This window comes from Podarcis liolepis (assembly GCF_965112155.1).
Source record: "Podarcis liolepis genome assembly, chromosome: 10".
Classification (NCBI taxonomy): Eukaryota; Metazoa; Chordata; class Lepidosauria; order Squamata; family Lacertidae; genus Podarcis; species Podarcis liolepis.
In genome coordinates, this window is record NC_139562.1 from 401349 (window position 1) to 421885 (window position 20537).

Consider the following 20537-nt stretch of genomic DNA (forward strand, 5'->3'; position numbering starts at 1 on the left):
TTGTTTTGTTGTGTTTGATTCTTTTCTTTTCTTTTCTTTTCTTTCTTTTTGTAATTTTCAAACCCTTAATAAATATCATTAAAAAAAAAGAAGCGGCTTAGTCATGCTGGCCACATGACCTGGAAGCTGTACACCGGCTCCCTCGGCCAATGAAGCAAGATGAGCGCCGCAACCCCAGAGTCGCCCGCAACTGGACCTAATGGTCAGGGGTGCCTTTACCTTTAATAGGAGTTTTTATAGCCTTTGGAGGTACAGTGGTACCTCGGGTTAAGAACTTAATTCATTCTGGAAGTCCGTTCTTAACATGAAACTGTTCTTAACCTGAAGCACCACTTTAGCTAATGGAGCCTCCTGCTGCCACCGCGCCGGCGGAGCACGATTTCTGTTCTCATCCTGAAGCAAAGTTATTAACCTGAGGTACTATTTCTGGGTTAGCGGAGTCTGTAACCTGAAGCGTCTGTAACCTGAAGCGTATGTAACCCGAGGTACCAGTGTATACATTTGGTGCTGTGACTCAGATAAATTGAGGCTTTCTTTGAACCCACCCAGCTGTGGGTGCCTCAACTGAGGGAGCAGTGCCCCCCCAGCTCTCTGTGTGTCACAGTCAAGGGGGCTGCTCTGTGTGTTTTGCTCGCAGTGAAATTGCACATTTGGGGGGGGGGGAGCTTTCTTTTTTGTGTGTTTTGCATTGATGCTTTTGTCTCCAGCTCAGCCAGGGGAGCTGGGCTGGGGGGCCAGCTCTCTCTCTCTCTCTCTCTCTCTCTCTCTCTCTCTCTCTCTCTGCGTTTGTGGACCCCCCCTCCCCGGCAGCAGTGGACTGCCAGCTGTGGGTGCCTCAACCAGGCAACAGCCGGCTCCCAGCTCTGTGAATGTCCATGTATTGTCTCAAGCTCGGCCAAGAGGGTTGTGAGGAGGGGGGGAGTTTTCTCACTTTGTGTTTTGCTTGAAGGCTCCTCTCCGGCTGAGGGCTGGGGCTGCAGAGATCAGGCTCATTCCCCCCTTGGCACAACTGCGAGTTCTCTGCCCAGGACTGGTGGGGTGTGCACCCGAGGGGGGCATTTATTTATGAGTCTTTTCTTTCTATAGGCTTTCTCACTGTCAGCCCTGCTGGCCACCAGTCTTTTCAAAAGGCTTTCCTCCCCACCTTTTATTTTATCTGCAACATGTCGGAAGGGCAGGGAGTCCCCCTTGTGTAACAACTTAAGCAGGAGGGCATAATGGGGGGGTCACACTCACAGGAAGAATGGACTCCATTACAAGGCATGGTGAATAATTTTGGCAAATTCAAGCACAAATATGGCGGAGCAATGAACCTCAAACGACTAAGAACTCCCTGCTGCCCCCCCCCCCCGGCTCGTGGGACCTGGAGCAATCAAAGTAATCAAACCCCAGAAGAAAGTGCACTTTTCCAGAGGAGAGGAGAAAATGAAAGAACCGAACTGGCCCCCAACGGTTCCCATATCAGCCTTTAATTGGCCAGACCTAGGTGTTTTGATAGCCTTAGGGGGCATACAAGACCTGGACACCGAGCCTTCTTCCCTTGTGGGTTCCCCAGCTGGTGCCTCCCCCCCCTTCACCCAGCCAGTCCATGACAGCAAAAGCAGCAACAACAACAGTAAAATCAGTATGATAATAATATGCACACTGGTCCTCTGGCAGGAAGAATAATAACTTCTGGGACTATGGAAAAGTACTATCTTCCCCAAACCCCAGAATAAGCAGGAGCTCTGGGGTTGCCCCATGGGGTTTGTGAGGGAAGATGGGCCCCCCAGGAGACTTCCCTGGTACCTGCAGCCCCTCCTTCCCCCTCTTGCAATAAGGCTTGGGGGGAAATCTCCCATTAAATTACAGTATTTTAAGTTTTCTGCAGAACACGTAGGAGGCAGGAAGAAGTTCTGGTGAAGAAGCAGTGTTTGGAGATCACGCAGTGGGGTGGTGAGAGAGTTTGGTGCAAAAACCAGTCACACACAGATGCACCCGTCTTGCATGCTTAAGTACAGCAAATCCAGGGAATGAGCAGAGTATCGGCAGGGTAGGGGCCACGTGCAGAGCAAGTCCCACACTGAGCTCAAAAACACACACAGAGGCAGTAGGACTTCTTCAGTAATAGTTTACTGAGCTTTGAAAGCATACAGTTCTCCCTGGGTCCCCAGTGAGGCACAAAAATTAGCTCCTGAGAGCAAACGCAGTTTCAGCAGTAAAAAAAATACAGCACACAGGATATCTAAGTCAGGCACACAAACCGGCAGAAGGGAGCAAGGGAGGAAAGAGGCTGGAAGGACACAGGGCAATGGAGGTGTGTCTTTCGCTTCCTGTCATCTGGGAGGGAAGTCAGCAACTCAGCATCTGCAGGGGCTTCACGAAGAAAAGCTTTCTGCCGGCTGCTTCCAGGCAAATGGGCATCCCAGAAACACACACTGTGATCTGTGGTGTGTTGCCATATCCATTGTTTTTGGAAGGTCATCATGATGTGGTCTAGAAATCAGTTTGGACAATACATCGCCCAGCCCTAATCCTCACTGACCACCAGCAATCCAGATAAACCCTCACCCTTTCTCTGTCGAAAGGTACTTTAAATATTAGATCATAACCACATTGTTTGACAATGCCTTCAATATTTCATTACTATAGACTTTTACACATAAATACCAGAACTTCACAAACACAACATGTGTTAATGAGTGATGTCCTGCTGAGTTCATTGCTGTGAAGAAAAGAGTGGACTCTGAGAGGAAGACGTCCCACACTCCAAACATCTAAATGGGTTCGTCCATGTGAGAGTCCCTGGATGTTCCTTAAACACTCCTTTGTAAATAAAGCACGTTTTGCAATCTTTTCATTTAAACTGCTTCTCCTCTTTGAGGTTGTTGATAGTTTGAAGGGTTTCAAGTACTAAAGTTCTTCCTGTCCGTGAGTCTGTTGATTTAGAACTTCCACTAGGACTGAACCTCTATCTACTTTCCTGATATTTATAAGGTTTGTGTTTTGTGTGAGTTTGTTGATATAAATCAAGGGTTCCACTCTGACTGAAGCTCCTTCCTCAGTCCATACATTTAAACAGTTTCTCCCCTGTGTGTCTGCTGATGGTTTCTAAGATTTCCATTCTGACTGAAGCTCTTTCCGCACTCCATGCATTTAAATGATTTCTCCCCTGTGTGAGTCTGTTGATGTCTTCTAAGGTTTCCATTAAAACGGAAGCTCTTTCCGCACTCCATACATTTAAATGGTTTCTCTCCTGTGTGAGTCCGTTGGTGTATATAGAGGTGTCCACTCTGACTGAAGCTCTTTCCACACTTCATACATTTAAATGGTTTCTCTCCTGTGTGAGTCCGTTGATGTGTTCTAAGGATTCCATTCTGACTGAAGCTCTTTCCACACTCCAAACATTTATATGGTTTCTCCCCTGTGTGACTCCGTTGATGTTTTCTAAGACTTCCATTATCACCAAAGCTCTTTCCACACTCCATACATTTAAATGGTTTCTCCCCTGTATGAGTCCGTTGATGTATATTGAGGTGTCCACTCTGACTGAAGCTCTTTCCACACTTCATACATTTAAATGGTTTCTCCCCTGTGTGAGTCTGCTGATGTAAACTTAAGTGTCCACTCTGACTGAAGCTCTTTCCACATTCCATACATTTATGTGGTTTCTCCCCTGTGTGAGTCCGTTGATGTTTTCTTAGGTTTCCACTTTTACTAAAGCTCTTTCCGCACTCCATACATTTAAATGGTTTCTCCCCTGTGTGAGTCCGTTGATGTGTTCTAAGGCTTCCATTATCACTATAGCTCTTTCCGCACTCCATACATTTAAATGGTTTCTCCCCTGTGTGAGTCCGTTGATGTGATCTAAGGTGTGCACTCCTACTGAAGTCCTTTCCACACTCCATGCATTTAAATGGTTTCTCTCCTGTGTGTGTCCGATGATGTATATTGAGTTTTCCACTCTGACTGAAGCTCCTTCCACACTCCATACATTTATATGGTTTCTCCCCTGTGTGAGTCCTTTGATGTGTTCTAAAGGCTGCATTGAAACTGAAGCTCTTTCCGCACTCCATACATTTATATGGTTCCTCCCCTGTGTGAATCCGCTGGTGTAATTTAAGGTATCCATTATTACTAAAGCTCTTTCTACACTCCAAACATTTAAATGGTTTCTCCCCTGTGTGAGTCTGCTGATGTAAACTTAAGTGTCCACTCTGACTGAAGCTCTTTCCACACTCCATACATTTATGTGGTTTCTCCCCTGTGTGAGTCCGTTGATGAGTGCTAAGTGCATCACTCCGACTGAAGCTCTTTCCACATTCCATACATTTATATGGTTTCTCCCCTGTGTGAGTCCGCTGGTGTATATTGAGGAGTCCACTCTGACTAAAGTTCTTCCCACACTCCCTGCATTGGAGTCCATTCTTGCCCATGTGACTCCGCTGATGTGTTCTAAGTTTTCGACTATCAGTGAATCTTTTCCCACACTCCATACCTTTAAATGGTTTCTCCCCTGTTGGAGGTTGTTGATGTGAACTATGTGTGCTCATTCAATGAAGCAAATTCTGCATGTCACACATTTTAATTTCTATTCCTAATGAAACTAAAGGTGCCCCATTCCCTGGAGTTCTGACTGTCTTCTCCATCTCCTTCTTCAGAGTGGGAAGAAAGGGAATCCTGTTTGGGTTTCAAGGAAGAGAACTAAGGGAAAGAAAATAAATCAAGCTCCATTAGCACCTTCTCCTGTATCAACATCTCCTATATTCCCCCACCTCCTCCCCATGTTCCCAATTTTTTGGAAATGAAGTTGTAATGTTAACAAATGATAGTAATTCATGAGCAGCTTTCATAATCCTCAATCAATGTTAATAAAGCAGCATGATTTTTAAAAGAATGATGTGCTGTCTGATCTCATGCCCATCTTCTGACGCAGGACTATCCTAAAATGACACTGATAAGCGGATATTCAAGGCAAATAGATAAACTGTACTTAGTGGAATATGTAGTACCTTGAATAAGTAGTATTAATTTACTTATTGCCTGAAGTTGTGTTTTTTCTAGAGACGAATTTATTCCGGTTCTGTCTCAAATATCATAATTATATGATGTCTTGGGGTGTTAGGAGAGCATTAGTTCCTTTGGTGGGGGTCATGTCATGCACGTTATGGGGTAATTTATCCATCAATGGTCCCCACCCTACACTCAGTTCCCACCTGTGGCTTCCAGAAGCTGTCAGGATAGAATAGGGGCCACAAGCCCAGGAACGGCTTCAACCGGCCGGCTAAACCAGGCGAGAATAGATGGCCTCAAATCCTTGGTGGGTTGGGGAATTCTGCTGCAGGTGTAGGCAGGCCCTGGTGGATGGAGAGGAGGAGAACAACAGTGAATCCCACAGTCAAGAAGGCAGATTCGGCCCATCCTGCTGAGGAAAGTGAAGGGCAGATGGGGCTCGTCAATCTGGGAAGGGAGGTCCTCGAGAAGGAAAACTAAACCTTCACTGCCTGGTGAGTTATCTTCAGGAAAAGAAAAAGCTATACAAATCCAGAGTGGAGTCTCTAAGATAGTTGCATGGTGTCCTGCACACCTCCTTCCAGCCACTCCAGCAGCCAAGCTGGTGCCAAACGTACTGCTCTGCTTTCCTTGGGACCATATTAGCCAGGCTGAGAAAGGGGTCTTGTTGTCTAGGCAGCCCAGGACCCCCAAACACACTGTCCAGCCTGGCAGTACTGCTAACACAGCAGTTTCAGGCAGAGAGATGAGCTCAGACGTGTGTATCAAAATCTCTCCAATGTGGATGTGCTATTTACATCATATGTCACTGTAAAAGTATTCAAAATATTTGTCTTTTGAAGAAAAGACCACCAAGTATCGGATGGCCCCTTCAAAGCTAATGAAAGTCTTGTGCCTGGAGCTTTTGTGGGTGCAGGACCAGGAAAGTTTCTGCCAGCATGATCCTTCCAATGGGGATTCAGGCCTCATCATGTGACAGAAACTGCCCTCGTTGCTCTGGTTGATGATCTCCAATGCGCTGGAGTCTGAAGGGAAAGCTGTTTCCTGGTTCTGCTAGATCTCTCAGTGGCTTTGGAGACCTTTGGCCATGGTGTCCTACTGAACCCTCTAGGGGAGCTGGGGACCATGCTATGCAGTGGTTCCCCTCCTTCCTCCTGGGCCATGTCCAGAAAGTGGTGGGGGGGGATGAGTGTTCTGACCCCTGGGCTCTCACTTGTGGGGTTCCTCAGGGCTCCGTCCTCTCCCCCATGCTTTTTAATATCTATATGAAGCTGCTGGGAGAGATCATCAGGGTTTTGGGGCTGGGTGATCACCAGTATGTGGGTGATCCCCAGCTCTTCTTCTCGTTTAAATCGGAGCCAGTGAAGGTGGTGAATGCCCTGTGTTGGTGCCTGGAGGTGGTTTGAGGATGGGTGGCAGCTAACAGATTGAGCTTGAATCCTGACAATACAGAAGTACTGTCTCTGGGGAACAGGAGGTGGGCAGGTGTGTGTGGGGGGGTGGTCCTGATGGGGTAATTGTGCCCCTAAATAACCAGGTGTGCAGCCTAGGGGTCATTTTGGACTCACAGCTGACCATGGAGGCGCAGCTCAATTCTGTGTCCAGGGCAGCTGTCTAGCAGCTCCATCTGGAACGCAGGCTGAGTCCCTCCTTCCCCGCACACTGTCTTGCCAGAGTGGTGCATGCTCTGGTTATTTCCGGCTTGGACTACTGCTATGTGGTCTACATGGGGCTACCTTAGAACCTGACCCAAAACTGCAACTGAATGGGAGCAGCTGCCAAGACCACATATCACTGCTCCTAAAGGATCTTTCCTGGCTCCCAGCACATTTTCAAGCACAATTCAAATTGTTAGTGCTGATCTTTAAATTGTCATGGTTGCATTTTCCAGGCATTGAAAAGTATTGATCTAGTGCAGGCTTCCTGAAACTCGGCAGTTTCCTTTCTGCTGAGAGCTGGTGGTGGGATAAGTTGCGATGAGGTTATGAAGAACCTTTCTTTTTTGGGGGAACCAGATGAAGCTGGTTTAAACTGGAGCAAGCCAGGCTTGTTATCCAGTCCCAAGGTTACTCTGACATTTAAAAGAATATAAATTACAAGGCCGAAAGGCATCTGATCCCACTTCCTAGTTTGCTATTTCTCTACTCCGCTTGTGTGATTCTTACTTGAGTGCTGTTTTGGTATGCTAAGTTAGGGTTTTACGTAAGTTAAATTTTTACTATTTTTTGGATCCTGTTATGCTTCTTTGCCTTCAGTAATAAATTTATTTGCTGAATGAGATTGTTATGGAGCAGCAAGATCTGCAACCTAAAGCCCTCAACAGCCTCAGCCCTGTAGACCTGAAGGAGCATCTCCACCGACATCGCTCAGTCTGGACAGGGAGGTCCTACTTCGAAGGTCTTCTGCTGATTCCACCCCCCCCCCGGGAGAAGCGAAGTTACAGGGAAGCAGGCAGAGGGCGAGGAAGTGGGCAATATTCTGACATTTAGAAGACAGCTGAAGGCAACCCTCTATCAGGAGGTTTTTAATGTCTGATGTTTTACTGTCTTTTCTTTGTACTGGAACCAGGCAGTGGAAGAGAAACTTAAAGATGGAAGCCCGAGAGAGAGGGAAAGGTTCCTGGCTGCTTCCTGGGTGGGATTGCGGAAACCAAGAGCTGCTTCTGAGAAGGCCTCCACCCTCCCCTCTTCCTCTTCCCTCTCCTCTCCAGGGGACCAATGGTTGGACTTGGCAGAACCACTGCGTCTGGGCAGGGCAGGGGCTTATGGGGTGGGAAGAGGATGGAGGTTGCAGGAAGGAAGGGGGGGACTGGACCCCCCACTTTCCAGGGATCTGTCTCTGGTCACCTTGAAGGGGTGGCCGATTCCTGGGTGGGAAGGAGAAGTCAAGGCAGCCCCTCCAGAGAATCCCAGCAGGCGCCACCATGGAGAAGTCTCCCCAAAGACTGATTTCCTATCTCCCCCCCCCATTGCTGCCCTTTTCTGCCCCAGGGATGCTCCCCCTCCCCACTTCCTCGACTCCCTCCCTCTGTCCCAGAGTCTCCCCTGCACCCAGAGGCCTCCCTTGGCGCGGCTCAGCCCTCATCCCCCATCTTTCCATCCTGGGGGGCCACCCCAAGACTAGCAGAGGAGGGACAGGGGGTCTCTATCTAGGCGTCCCTCACGCCCGTTAACCCTCCTTTATCCGTGCGAAACCCACAGGGCCCCAGGGATGCCTTCGCGGGGAAAACGGGGCAAGGGGGTCCTCGTGGGGACCCCCTGCGTAGGCGTCCCATGTCCGCCGCTGCCAAGGCGCCTAAGGGGCCATGGAAAGCCCCCTTCGCAGCACACGTGCAGGGATCCAGGCCCTTCCCATGCGGCCCACGAAAGGCGCTTTGGGGAGCTGGCGGGGGTCTCTGGGTCCTTACCCCCTCCCTCTCCGCCCCCCGCGACCCCTTTACCTCTTTGTCCTCGCTCCCGATTCTCCTTTCCTGCAACATCCACCGGGCGGGGGTTCCCTCCCCTGCCGCCCCGCCTTTCCTTTCCAAAGCGCCCCCCCCCCCGAGCTACGGGGCAGAGCAGCAATCCGGCGCAGAAGCTCCACGTCCGGGAGAAGCAGGCAGTTCGGGAGGGGGGCTCTCTCCGCTCATTCCGGAAACAGAAGCCGGATTGCGGGGAGGAGGAGCAGAAGGAAGAGGTGCGACATACGGGGGGGGGTTGAGGGTTGTGGGGGCGGGGTGAGAGGAGGATGTACCGGGAAGGGAGGAATTGAGGGGGGGGGGAGGAGACGAAGGTTTACCCCCTCCCTTCTTCGTTCAGGGGATCAGGAGAGCGCGGGAGGGGCTGATCCTGGCAATCCAGCTGCAAAGTGCCCCCCCTACAATGTTTACATTGAAAATCCTTCCCCCCCCCCCCCGCCCCACACGCCATGATCTTAGATCCATTCCATGTTTTTGGTATTGGTGCAAATTGAGCAGCGGGTTGGGGTCTGTGACTCCTGTGTTACGGGGAAAATGGGGCTTGGGCTTTTGCGCGCACACACACACACACACACACACACAGAGAGAGAGAGAGAGAGAGAGAGAGAGAGAGAGAGAGAGAGAGAGAGCCGACACAATTCCTCCCTTGTGTCTCCGTCAGAGGTAACACAATGCGGCCCGGAAGAAAGCAAGGCAGCTGTTGATCTGTTTGCGCGCAGAGGCCCCCCCCCCCATGCGAGGAGTGAAGCAGCCCAGAACTAAAGCGCGTTGCAATTTGTGCACCCTCAGATAGTAGCCCCCCCGTCACAGAGAGAGCACCCCAAAAACATCCCCGGTTGCGCCACAAAATGCGTTGTACCTGGAAATCAGATCAGACTCCATGTTGTGGCAACATGACAGGTCTGTCTGTCCGTCGGGATGCCTGGCGATTCCTGCTCCCTGCCTTTTCCTGGCCAGCCTGGCCTGAGAGATCACTGGAAAGGGCGGATTTCTTGGACTCCAGAATCCATCATCACAGACCCGTTTCATTCAGGCCCAGAGATCTGCTCTTTCGCCCAGTCTGCTTGGATCATGTGGATCATCAATGGATTATATGGATCATCCATGATGTCATACCCGTCTCACGGGGGGGGGGCGCTCAGGATGAATCTCCTGCCACGTGACTGGGGGAGTCTGGAGGCTGACGGGGGTCAGACAGGGCTGCTGTTTTGCTCTCCTTACTATTTCAGCTCAGGTTTTACTGAAATGGGTGGATTCATTGAGGAAACGGGGCTACGTTGCAAAGAGGCAAATGTGTGTACTTTCTTACCACCCAGTGATTTGTGTTGCAAAGGCGATTTGCAGAAAGGCTCCTGTTGTATCATAGAATCATAGAATCGTAGAATCATAGAATCATAGAGTTGGAAGAGACCCCAAGGGCCATCGAGTCCAACCCCCTGCCAAGCAGAAAACACCATCAGAGCACTCCTGACATACGGTTGTCAAGCCTCTGCTTAAAGACCTCCAAAGAAGGAGACTCCACCACACTCCTGCGGCTACATGCCGGAGTTTGGGTCTTTTTGCGGAAATGTGTCTGTGTAAATGCACTCATCCCCGTGCATTTATAATGGCAAGACATTAAATCCCATGAGATCCACAAGCACCAGAACCATAGGCCCACCTAGGAGTCCAAAAGCACAGAAGGAAGCAGCCCTTAATCCCTGCCTAGCTAGCTGTCAAAAGCTGGGTGTCCAACAACAACAACAACTTTTTTTGTACCCCACCCATCCGACTGGATTGCTCCAGCCACTCTGTGCAGCTTCCCAAAGAATAAAAGGAAACATAACCCAACATAAAACATTAAAAGCTTCCTGGAGCCGCTTTTAGGCGTCTATGGAGGCCGTATAATGGTTTATCTCCCTGACATCTGGTGGGAGGGCGTTCCACAGGACAGTCAGGACAACCCAGAAGGCCCCCTGTAACCTCACTTCTCGCAATGAGGCACCTGCCAGAATGAAGCAGGACCACCTGGAGGAATTATACCCTCATGCTTTCCACATAATCAGTTAGCCATATATAACCATATATCCTTATAATGCTTTTTACCCATGTTTGAATCATGAAGGCTTCTGCAAAGCTTAGGGCAAAATGCTTAGATTTGAAAAATCCAAAATGAACTCTGTCCCAGTTCTCTCCCCTTGTTCTTCTCAATGTCTCGCTAACATAAGGGGGGAAGCAATAAATCTGCTGTGCTGGCATTTTCCTCCTGTCCAGACAGGGTCCTGAGCAGCTAAAAACAGGAAGATGCTAACCGCAAAATGTCCCTGTTTGGCAGATGTTGCGTAGGAGAGCGTAAGGGCCGAATACAGTTCCTTTCTCCTTTTTATTAGGGGAAAGGTCGGACTAATGTTCAGACTGAAGAAAGCAGAAGTTGGGAGGGAACTCTTTACATGATCAGGGGGCAAGGCTTGAATGCGCTCATTGGTTTTATTTTTGCTGCCGTGTGCGATTGTATTCGATTATGTCATGATCGATGATGTATGTACTCAGATATAAAGCCTCAGGGCGCTAGAGCTGGGGTGCCCAGTCTCTGGAAAGGATTCCACAGGGTCAATTATTGCTCAGCAATAAATATCACTTTCTTTTTCTCCACTGCTGCGTCTGTCAATTCTGGGACACAATTTGAGTGGGTCACTGGTACCTTAAAAATCCTTGCTACAAGAAGGCCCTCGGAGCTGGACCTCAGTGTCCGGGCTGAGCGATGGACGTGGAGACGCTCCTTCCCTTCTACTGGGCTGAGACCATTTGGGGCTTTCAAGGTCAGCGCCAGCACTTTGAATGGTGCTCGGAAATGGACCGGGAGCCAGTGAAGATTTCTTAGGACCCGTGTTCAGGGGCCAGCTGTTAGGGGGCCAAAACTGAATGTATCCCTTGCCGGAAGTAATCCATAAGCCTCTCCTCCTCCGCCTTCTCGGGATGCCATTGGTGCGCGATGCTCCGGCTCTCGGGAGAGGGAGAGGCGTGAGTTGGGTGCGCTCGGCTTGCCAAGGGTTAAACGGAAACGAGCTGGATTCCTAGACAGGAAAGTAAGACGGGGGGGGGGGGCAGGGTCCTCCAGAGCGAAAGCCCAATCCCCCCCTTTTCTGCCAGAAGTCGGGCGTGTGGGGGTCCCCTTGGTTCGGCTCTGCAGAGGCTGCCTGGGGGCGCCTGCTGGGATCCGGTGAGTGTCCTCTAGCCCACCATAGGGCCCATGGGGAGAGCGGGGGTCCCAGCGCTGCATGGCGAGAGGGGGGCAAGTCAGGGCGCGGAGGGTCGCAGGAGGGCGGCAGCTCGGCTCTTCCTTTGCTGGATGCGCTGCTGGCCCCTTGGGGAGGGGTCTCGGGTCCAGGAGCGGGGAAATGCATGCAGAGAAACCCTATTCACATGTATGGAGCAGTCCCCTTGTATAACAGAGGTTGGCCGCGGACAGAAACATTCAGACATGTGTTACGGCTAAAATCTGGGTGCGGGGTTACTCTGCCACCCAGCTCATCGGACTCAGTCCGTGGGTCCCTGCGGAAGAAAATGAGCTCAGCCGGACGCAGGAGCAAACTGCAGAAGATCCAAGTTTATTGCGCAACAGGTTCAAGGCGAAATTGAACAGAGAGAAAGGGGTGACATGAACTTTTGAAATTTCCCTCCATATCCCAGAATACAGTGCATGAAACGTCACGAATACATTACGGGAAGGTTGGGTTTCACAAGTTACATCATGAATATACTTTACACGTCATGAATACATTATGAAAAGGTGGGATTACATTAATTAGCATTTTCGGATGAGGGAGGGGGGATATGCGGAGCGGGAAATATACATAGATACACATTTATTGAGTACCGGTGGTGGCAAGACAATGGGTCAGAGATATACATCGTCTGCCACCTAATATTGCCTAGAGGTTTGGCGAAACGATCTGACAGGATTAAGAAGTTCCTGCGTACGTGACCTGTTGCTTTGGGGATTATGGAAGTAGGGATAGCATCATGGAGTCCACGGGGAACTGAGTTGAATGACACCGAGAGAGAAGAAATCGGAGTTACGGTTGATTTTATATCAATTCCTAAAGATTTCAATGATTTCAAACCCATTCTGTACTATAGGGCAAAAGCAGAAACAGAATGGATACATTGTAACAGGAGGTCCCTGGTTTCGGATCCAGCTTCTGCAGGACGAATGCATGGCTGTGATTGGCTAAAGCGGGGCCATAGGAATAAGCGGGGCCTCGGATGTTCCTAGAAGGAAGGGGGAAAGGAGCCCCCCCCTTCCATTCCGTATCACATGAAATATACCCTTGTACCTAAAACCTCACCTGTGCAAGGAAGGAAGGAAGGAAGAAGGAAGGAAGGAAGGAAGCAGAGCAGAGAAGAGAAAGCGCTTCCTCTTGCAGGGCAGAGTAAAACCTGTGGAACTGCCTCCCACAAGAGCCAGGGAGGCCACCAATCAAGGTGGCTTTAAAAGAGGAGGAGACCAATCCGTGGAGGAGGAGGAGAGGGAGATGGGTGGCTCCTCTGCTCTGTCTCCCCTATAGGGGGCAGCCCTGTGGCCTGATCCTGCAGGGCCCATTTTCTCCTCCAGTGCTTAGTTCCCCAGATACATGCGTGCCCTCTGAGATTGCCTGGGGTTGAGCTAGATGATCCTTGGGTTGCCATCCACCTCCATAGTTCTATGAAAGCACCACTGGAGGTCTCACAAGCCAAGGCATTGAGAGCAGGAGAGGTCCTGCTGGAAAGGAAACAACCAGTGCAACTGTTTTAAAACAGGAATCCAATGTGTTTGTTGTGGGGGGACTCAGTGGGGAGGGTTAGACCCCTGGATGCCACCTTGATCTCCTTGGGCAAAGAGGTGGGAGAGAAATGCCATTCATAAAGAGAGGCAGCCCAGCCAATCATCTGGCTGCTGTGTTTTGGACCAGTTCCCAAGTCGCCTTCATGGCAGTTCCACACAGAGAGCGTTGCCACCATCCCATCTGGCACAAAGCAGAGAGGACCAGGACCATGTCTGGGACTGGGACTGTGGGTGGCAAACTAGCCTGGGCAGGATATGGGCCCCTGAGCCTCAAGCGACCATGATGGACCCAGGCGTCCCCAAGTATTCATGACGGGGGAGGGGGAGTGTTGGGCAATGTAACATCATCATCATGATTGTTAGTTCCCTGCTCATCATCTGAATCTCCAAGAGCAGATTAATAAGAACTGTTGAAATCAGCAATAAGAACAGTTGAAAATGCATGGCACACATAGAAAGGTGAGTCCCACTTTATTTCTTTTTGAGAGCTGTCCTTTGACCCCACCCACATGTCATTTGGCCCTCAGGAGTTAGCCAGATAAGGGAATAAATGGGCTCTGAATGGGGTTGGGCAGGAGAGCAACTCTTGAGGAGTCCTGGGTTAGGACCCCCACTATAACCCAATGCTCAGATAACACTCAGTACAAATGACTCACTTGTCAATCACAGTTCTGACTTCATTCCTGGATTGAAAACTCTGAAAGGCAGGAGCAACCAGGCTGATTCATCTCTCAGAAAGACCAGCAGTTCCCTGCACATTTTGCATGGTCACTTTCCCTCTAAGAGGGCTGGAGACTTACCGTATTTCTCTCTCCATAAGATGCACTTTTTGCCTCCTAAAAAGGGGAAATGTGTGTGCATCTTATGGAGCGGATGCAGGCGGGAGGCAGGCGGGAAATGCCCCCAAGAGCTGCACATATGCTCCGTGCGGCTCTTGCAAGCTTTTCCCAGAGGAGGGAGGAGGAACTGACGCGGCCAGTCAGTCCCTTCTCCCTCCTCGTAGAAAAGCCCGCAGTTGCCGCACACCCTTTAAAGAGGGTGCGGCTCTTGCTGGCTTTTGTGGGAGGTGGGGGAAGGGACTGAGGGGCTGCCCCTCAGTCCCTTCCCCCACCTCCTGGAAAAGCTCCCAAGAGCCACACTCCCTTTCACTAGCCGTGTGGAGCATGCATGCGGCTCTTGGGGGCTTCTCCCTCCTGGGAGCAGAGCCTGGGTGAGCAGAGCCTGGGATGCATACAGGCTCTGCTCAGCGCTCCCTTTAAAAATATTTTTTTTCTTGCATTCCCCTTCTAAAAACTAGGTGTGCCTTATAGTCAGGTGCATCTTATGGAGCGAAAAATACATTTTCCTTCTCCTTTCTAAAGAAACCTCAAGAGTCTGAGTTGTGGTGGAGTCCAGAGCTGGCTCTTTCAAGACTCATACATGCTTCCTCACAGAACATTTTTTCTCTTCCAGGCAATAGGTCAGTTTTGTAACAGAACGATGTGTTCGGTTTGTAGAATTTCCTAGCACCTCTGATTTGGACAGACAGAACTTGGCAGAAGATCAAGGGATTCCTTCATCTCTCTTGGAGGCTTCCTGAGAGCACAGATGGATGAGGAAAACTCAGCTGGCCCTGAAGCAGGAAGAGGCCAGGCCATCAGAACTGGGAGCAGTGGGGGATTCTGGGAAAAAACTGTGCAGAAGATCCTGGGTGAGGAGGACACTCTCCGCTCAGAGGTGCAGAGCCAGCAGTTGAGGCAGTTCTGCTTCCAGGAGGCCAAAGGACCTCGAGAGGTTTGCAGCAGACTCTACCACCTTTACCATCAATGGCTGAAGCCAGAAAGGCACACAAAAGCTGAGATGCTGGACCTGGTGATCTTGGAGCAGTTCCTGGCTGTCCTTCCACTGGAGATGGAGAACTGGGTGAGGGAATGTGGAGTTGAGACCAGTACCCAGGCAGTGGCCCTGGCTGAAGGTTTCCTCCTGAGTCAGGCAGAGGAGAGAAAGCAGGCAGAGAGAAAGCAGGTGAGAGAGACTTTCCTCTGGATACTCCAAAGGGGCTCCGAACGTGAGTGACAATATCTGAAAATTCTCTATTAATATACCATCCTTTTTTGGAAAGCAGCCATTGAATATTATCAGATTGCCCTTCAGTTTTTGCCTCTGTCATTCCTTTTCTAACTCTTCTTCATATTCTCTGTTTTGAATCTTCGTTGCTATTTTAGAGACAGGATCTGTTTGCAGAAATGGGCCCAGATTCCTCTGAGACCAAAAGGACTCCGCTGGACACCAGAGAGAGGCTGCTGGGTAAGGAAGGAGTCCGTTCTCCGTTTGGTTGCTTTCTGTGGATATCAAAACGAATCCATGGGTTGTTGTCATCTTTTTTGGGGGGGGGGGGAGGGAGGAAGACACCAAGAGCACCAAGGAGGGAGATGTATTTTTTAACCCAAATAAATTATAAAATGGGTCCAAATGTCCAGATGCACTCAGAAGGTGAGACTTTTTGGAGAGCAGATGCACTCCTGGCTTCCCACTTACCTCTGTCTCTTGCAGGTGACCAGATGAGGCCAGCAAGACCTCCTCTTCCATCTATTCCTGGTGGTTAAGGAGAAAAAATGGCTGTGGAAGCAGCTCAGGTAGAGGGAGGGAGCCCTGTGGGGAAGGGGGCTGAGGGGTGGGGCAGCCAGGGTGCCTCTGGCCCCCAATGAATGTGTCTCCTCCTCTTGGCTTCTGTCCAAGCTTCTCTGAAGGAATCTTTGTCAAGGGCAGCCTAGACAGAAGCCAAGAGGCTGGGAATGCCATTCGAGAAGCTTAATGTGCTGAGAATAAGGAACAGCCACCTTGCCTTAACTCGCCTTCTGAAGGTCAATAAGATCATTCATAAGTCATTGTCGTTTTATTTCTAGAGTTATCATTGAATGCTAAAATAGGCTTCTAAGCAGTTCATCAAGCCTCAAAAATAGTTCCCAGGAATCACCTATCTTGTCGCATCAGTTGCACAATGGGGTTTCTCCACCTTCTCCTCCCCCCTTTTAATGCGCAGAAAGAAACAGCAATGTGTAGCAGACCACCTTAGTGCTGTCTAAAGAGGACCTCTTCATTTCTCTCTTAGGGTCCAGTGTGCTTTGAAGATGTCGCTGTTCATTTCACAGATAAGGAGTGGGCGTTGCTGGATCCTGACCAGAGAGCTCTGCATAAGGAAGTCATGGAGGAGAATCACGGGATCGTGGCCTCTCTCAGTAAGGCTCCCTTTTGGATCCTAATCTCTCTTTGGAAATTCCATGCATCTCTCTCTCTGATAAGCCTCCCTGGTTTTGAGGGAGGTCTGCAGGGCCACTTGCAGCACCTGGGATTCTAATACCCCCCAAACTCACCTTAAATGGAGGGCTATCAGCATGTTTTGACCTTGGACATGATGAAACCAGCATAGACCTTGCTGAGAATGGAATGGGAACATGCTGGGAATTTGAGGTTAAGAAAGCACATCTTTGTATTGCCCAAAATCTTCCTGACATGGAGCATGTGGAAGGCATTGAGGGGTTGTTTCTGATGGTTGTAATTGTCCATGACTCACTTCACAAAGCAGCTTGCTCAACACACAATCCTGATACACCTTCATCTTGGTATTGGTTAGCATCCCATTCACCCATACAGTGGTCCCTCGGGTTACAGACACTTCAGGTTACAGACGCTTCAGGTTACAGACTATGCTGACCCAGAAATAGTACCTCGGGTTAAGAACTTTGCTTCAGGATGAGAACAGAAATCATGCAGCAGCGGCACGGCATCAACTGGAGGCCTCATTAGCTAAAGTGATACCTCAGGTTAAGAACAGTTTCAGGTTAAGAACAGACCCCCAGAATGAATTAAGTTCTTAACCAGAGGTACCACTGTACTCTTTTGGAGAGGTGAGCCGTTGCCGGAACTGCCTCACCAGTACCCTTGTCCTGGTCAGCATCAATGAAGAGGTTGTTGGTTTCTTAGGTAGACACAATCATCCACCACCTCCAGTGGCTGAAACTCGCATGGTGCTAGGCGCATTTTGCAACAGGGAATGCCATAGACACGAGCGGTTTCCGAGCTCTGCGTGCAGAACTGCACCTAAGATTTCGGATTAAAACTGCAGAGTGGAAGGAAAGGAGGACCTTTTTCTGCCTCCCCACTTCCAGCTACTCTCTGAAGACTGAAGGAGAGACCTCCTTTAAAAATCAGGGGGGTGGACAGGGGAAGGACTAGACCATGTGAAAAATGAACATATTATTTCTTGGAGTGTGGAGAGAGCTTCAGTCACAGCTCCCATTCGACTACCCACCAAAGAAATGCTATTGGGAAGAAACCCTCTCAGTTCTCTGAATGGCGGGAAACTTTCTGTTGGAATGAAAGCCTCACTTCACAGGAAATGATTCCCACAGGGAATTCAGGTTCAATTCAAATAGTCCTTTAGGGTCTTTTGAGCTTTATTTACGATCAATTCATTTCTCAGTAAAACATCATTCATCTGCCATCTAAAAGTACCCTGTAGAGACAATTTTAACTCTGTCAGCACAGCACTACGATCAGAACAAGTCCTTGGGCAAATCTCTGATTTAGTGACTCTTGAGGTCAGGTCTTTAGTTAGCTGTCAGGGAATTGGAGGCTGCGAAAGAGCTGATGGGGAAGCAGAGAGGCAAGAGTATCTGGTGGCGTGGGAAGGGCCCCCTAGTTCAGAGAATACCTGGGTCCCGGAGAGTTGTATCACTGACGAGGGTCTAGTGGAGGAGTTCCACAATTTCTTCCCCGACAAACCCAAACCCCGGGGTAGATTTTTCCAACAGGTGTTCAGGCCGACGGACGATGAAGAGGATTTCGAGGGATTCCCACCATCTGACGAAGAGGAAGAAGAAGAGGGAACACGAGGAACTGTGGGTTTGAGGGAGGACTGGAGGATGGTTTTTGAAGATACGGATGAGGAGGAGGGTAGTTTTCCAGGCTTCACCCCCGCCACTCCGGAGAAGGGTAAATTGGGGATGGTCGATTCTCCCGAGGGGAAGGGGGCCTTTGAGGAGGGGGTGGATGTCAGGGAATTGGAGGCTGCGAAAGAGCTGAGGGGGAAGCAGAGAGGCAAGAGTATCTGGTGGCGTGGGAAGGGCCCCCTAGTTCAGAGAATACCTGGGTCCCGGAGAGTTGTATCACTGACGAAGGTCTAGTGGAGGAGTTCCACAATTTCCCCCCCGACAAACCCAAACCCTGGGGTAGATTTTTCCAACAGGTGTTCGGGCCGACGGACGATGAAGAGGATTTCGAGGGATTCCCACCATCTGACGAAGAGGAAGAAGAAGAGGAAAGTGTCTATTGGGGAACACGAGGAACTGTGGGTTTGAGGGAGGACTGGAGGACGGTTTTTGAAGATACGGATGATGAGGAGGGTAGTTTTCCAGGCTTCATCCCCGCCACTCCGGAGAAGGGTAAATTGGGGATGGTCGATTCTCCTGAGGGGGAGGGGGCCTTTGAGGAGAGGGTGGATGTCAGGGAATTGGAGGCTGCGAAAGAGCTGAGGGGGAAGCAGAGAGGCAAGTACAGAGAGCCTACGCAGTTTCTCTTCCACGTCAGAGGAGGAAGCTGGGAGGGGGGAGCCAGTACTGGGAACCAGCCACTCACAGAGCAGAGGAAGCAAGAGGCGTGGACTCAGGAAATGGGCTTGCTGGGGGAGGCGTAAAAAAAGTCAGACGATTCATCTGACTCCGAGAGATGAAGTGTGTCTTTGAACTCTTGTAACTGCTTTGAAGCTTAGCAATAAATCTCTTGTACAGAGATGGCTGTGTGCCCGGAGCATTATCTCAGCTAGCTTGTCAGCACAACCTCTACATTAGCCATATATAATCCAAACGTAAAAGGTACACACAATACAGTCCTTTTGATGTTGGAAGAATTGACCGCTAATGCCTCACAGTCTCGCAGCTTCGTATAATCACAGGAAGCTTTTTCTCCGATGTGTCGCAGCTCCAACCCCCTCATTCTCAGAGCTCAAAAGCAGAACTTTCCAGGGAGGGGGGAGCCCACTTTTGACACCTGCCAGATTCCATGTCCTCAAAATGCTCGATTTGAGGTTTTCCCGGGGGTCTGCTGCGCTGGAGCAGTTTCCCCTGCCTTTGATATACCGAGGTCTCCTCCGATAAAGAGATCTCCGACTGTGATGGCGAGCGATCAACCAGAAGCCCTTCATGAAGCAAAGCTTTCTGCCGGCTGCTTCCAGGCAAAAGGGCATCCCAGAAACACACACTGGGATTCGTGGTGTATTGCCATTTTGGTGTATTTTCCAAAGGTTATCACAATGTAGTATAGAAACTGGTATAGGATGAGATCAATATATGGCCAGCCCTAATCCTCACTCACCACCAGAAATACAGATTCACCCTCTCCCCCTCACTATCAAAAGGCACCTTACATCTAAAATTATACTCATTATTGTGGGATATTACCTTCATTATTTCATTACTATACAGTTTTACATATAAACACCAGAACAAATACATGACATGCTTTGAAGATGGATTTTCTGCTGAGTTCATTGCTGTGAAGAGTAAACTCTGAAAGGAACACGTTCCTCACTCCATACATTTAAATGGGTTCTCCACTCTGAGAAGAAGAAGAAGAGTTTGGATTTGATATCCCGCTTTATCACTACCCGAAGGAGTCTCAAAGTGGCTAACATTCTCCTTTCCCTTCCTCTGTGAGGTGAGTGGTGCTGAGACAATTCAAAGAAGTGTGACTGGCCCAAGGTCACCCAGCAGCTGCATGTGGAGGAGCGGAGATGCAAACACGGTTCCCCAGATTACGAACCACTCTTAACCACTACACCACACTGGCTCTTAGATGTTCCTTAAACACTCCATTATAACTAAAGCACTTTCTGCAATCTTTCCCTTTAAACAGCTTCTCCTCTTTGAGGGTTGATGGGTTTGTAGGGTGTCAACTGTTAAAGTTCTTCCTGTCCATGAGTCTGTAGATGTAGGACTTCCATTAGGACTGAACCTCTGTCTACTTTCCTGAAATTTATATGGTTTGTCTTTTGTGTGAGTTTGTTGACATAAATCAAGGCTTCCACTCTGACTGAAGCTCCTTCCACAGGCCATACATTTAAACAGTTTCTGCCCTGTGTGTCTGCTGATGTGTTCTAAGGTGTCCATTCTGACTGAAGCTCTTTCCACACTCCATACATTTAAATCGTTTCTTACTGATGTGAGTCTGTTGATGTCTTCTCAGGTTTCCACTATAACTGAAGCTCTTTCCACACTCCATACATTTAAAAGGTTTCTCTCCTGTGTG

The 20537-nt window shown here is 49.5% G+C and overlaps 2 protein-coding genes across 3 annotated transcripts in view; one reads left to right on the forward strand and one right to left on the reverse strand.

The window, feature by feature from the left end:
* The window catches only part of LOC310688154 (uncharacterized protein), a gene marked incomplete at its 3' end in the record, with an annotated part of 161985 nt that overhangs the window by 49116 nt on the left and 92332 nt on the right, over window positions 1-20537 (forward strand). The window contains exon 5 of the mRNA XM_083464277.1: window positions 16345-16471. Within this exon, the coding sequence (XP_083320403.1) occupies window positions 16345-16471 (127 nt within the window). The remainder of the gene's footprint in view (window positions 1-16344; window positions 16472-20537) is intronic.
* LOC310686903 (uncharacterized protein) overlaps window positions 2096-20537 on the reverse strand; it is a 39660-nt gene continuing 21218 nt past the window's right edge. The window contains exons 1-2 of one of the 2 annotated variants that reach the window (XM_083461409.1): window positions 8432-8656; window positions 2096-4683 (exon numbers count right to left, since the gene is read on the reverse strand). In XM_083461409.1, the coding sequence (XP_083317535.1) occupies window positions 3054-4532 (1479 nt within the window). In that variant the 5' untranslated portion in view covers window positions 4533-4683; window positions 8432-8656 and the 3' untranslated portion in view covers window positions 2096-3053. Of the gene's footprint in view, window positions 4684-8431; window positions 8657-20537 lie in introns of those variants that run through there. The other variant, XM_083461410.1, reaches the window with a different exon arrangement.